The sequence below is a fragment of the Sceloporus undulatus genome, chromosome 1 (genome assembly GCF_019175285.1).
Source record: "Sceloporus undulatus isolate JIND9_A2432 ecotype Alabama chromosome 1, SceUnd_v1.1, whole genome shotgun sequence".
Classification (NCBI taxonomy): domain Eukaryota; kingdom Metazoa; phylum Chordata; class Lepidosauria; order Squamata; family Phrynosomatidae; genus Sceloporus; species Sceloporus undulatus.
In genome coordinates this window covers 280,952,510-280,954,785 of record NC_056522.1, presented here as the reverse complement: position 1 = coordinate 280,954,785, position 2,276 = coordinate 280,952,510, and the positions used below count along the sequence as shown (strand labels likewise).

General features: G+C 36.1%; 1 protein-coding gene across 13 annotated transcripts in view; it reads right to left on the bottom strand.

Moving 5' to 3' along the window:
- Positions 1 to 6: 6 nt before the first annotated feature.
- Positions 7 to 2,276, bottom strand: part of TEAD1 (TEA domain transcription factor 1) — a 269,692-nt gene continuing 267,422 nt past the window's right edge. For all 13 annotated transcript variants that reach the window (XM_042447674.1, XM_042447612.1, XM_042447541.1 and 10 more), the window contains 2 exons: positions 1,408 to 1,560; positions 7 to 517 (listed from right to left, as the gene is read on the bottom strand). In XM_042447674.1, coding sequence (XP_042303608.1) covers positions 404 to 517; positions 1,408 to 1,560 — 267 coding nt within the window. In that variant the 3' untranslated portion in view covers positions 7 to 403. The remainder of the gene's footprint in view (positions 518 to 1,407; positions 1,561 to 2,276) is intronic.

Here is a 2,276-nt window from a genome sequence, read left to right as displayed (position 1 = left end):
GTTTCACCTCCATCTTAAAAACAATTCAATTGATTTAGACAAAACACCTCACAAACTTGTTTAATTGCTGTTAAGTTTTCCCATGGCAAATGCTCTCTTATATTCTTCTCACACAACAACAACAAAATCAAAATTTCCACAAAGGCTTTGAAATTCTTAAATATAGTTTCCCCAAAGAATGGTGTTTTTTAATATAAATTTGAAGAACACTTTTGTTTTCGAAAGAATTTGTACAACTGTACCAGAAATTTCACAGCTACAATATATACTGACACACTAAAATGAGGTTTAGGAAAAAAAAGTGTTTGAGAAAGCTCAGCCAGAGGAACTGTCACTTAGTGTTGAGGTTGACAGTCTGTGTTTTCAGAAGGAGTTATAATGAAATGTGTCTATAAATAACTGTTCAGTCCTTTACAAGCCTGTAGATGTGATGCTGTGCACCATGTTCACTGTTTGAAACTTCAAATACACAAGCCATACAAAGTAGGGTTTCTTGTGTGTCTCTGTTTGTTACAACCTGTGTTTAGATTAAAAAAGAAAAAGAAGAATGAACAAATGAATGGAAGAAGATTGCATGTTAAAAACTTGGACACTTTAACTTCATGTATGAAAAGACAAGAATATCTTTTACTTTTCAATCACCCATATTTTGATAAAATGCTTCTCTGATGTTGTTAGCTGACTCAGTGCATATAGAAATAAAAACACTGCAGAATTTTTTCTCTCTTCTACACCAGCTGTGTCCCTTATCTCATCTGGAAATTTCCTGGCACTCTGAACCAAATGGACTGTGATCTTACCCTGGCTCCCAAGGCCCCACTCACAGCTATTGTGGGTTGGCCGCTCCTAGTCCACAGTCCATGGAGAGGGGCAAGATAAACATTACTGTCCCTCAATTATTACTCAAAAATGAATAGTGGTGCTTCTTAAGAAGCAGAAATTACCCCCTACGTCTGCCCTGGAGATCTTACTGTTCAGAAGCTTCAGTTAGTGGCGGCTGCCCCTGCAACCCTGATTCCTCTGGCCACCCTGGCTATTTTAAATATAAATTTAAAGGACAGGGCTGTCTGGATCACAGTTTCTTCTGTTTTCCCCAAACTCAGCCCTCAAGAGGAGTTGACAGCCCTATCCCATGGCTGATGTTGAATTAGATGCAGCTGCCAGTCTCTGTGTGTAATTTTCTGCAGGTAAACAGCCCTGATTACAAGGGTGTATGTTCAGTAAGTAAACCAACATGATGAGCAATAGCTTATCAGGAAAGACTCAAACCAGAGCCTACCTTGCAAGAACCAAGTTGTTTGAATCAAAGACCTAACAGTTCTGATTCATGGAAACTGAATCAAATAAAAATCTATCTGCTCACAAGATAGTGTACAAAAAAGCCAGCATATAAAAACTAAACATTACCAACAAAATTGTAAAGTTTTCCAAGACGCTGTTCATCATATATTTCTCTGGTAAATGTTTGAGCTTGTGGATGAAATTGATCATATATTCACACATTGGAGAACGGTTTATTCTAAACACAAACCGGCCATTCTCAAACCGTGCATATTCAGTCTTGAGAAGAAAAGAGAGAGAGAGAAAAGAAAGAAACAGAAAGTTCAGAACATTAATAATAAAACTAGATTTCTTAATTAAAATCTTGTTTTGCTTTCAACATGATTCATTGATTAATTATATAAAATAAATATAACCACAGTATGACATTTTTGCATATTCAAGAAAAATATTTAATGCAATTTAACTAAGCATATAATGTAGTTAAAACTGAGTTTCTCATAAAAAACATGGGAAAGTACTCTTTAGAAACAGCTTTGCCTTGACACAGTGGATCCTATATAGAACCTAAAACTTGAGGAATTCCTAGAATCCAGCCACCCACCCACCCCCTGTTGAACTGGGGTATGTTTTGAATACATGAGTATTTCCTATTCAGTATGAAGACCATCTTCAGCCTCAGAGAGGAGAATGGGGAAGCTTTTGCTTCCATGAAACTCTTGTTTATACTCATAGCTTCAGGAACTCCATATATATTGCAAAGCTCAGAAAAACTTACTTATTTAGACTACAGTCATGCAGCCAGCATGGTCAAGCTAGCTGGGGAATTCTAAAACCTGTAGTCCACAAAAGAAACTTTTCTGAGAACTGGATCAGGGCTGCCTCTTACTCTGAAGGACATGCTCAGGTTGGTGTCATGATTCAGCAAGCACTATTAATATAATAATAATAATAATAATAATAATAATAATAATAATAATAATAATAATAATAAT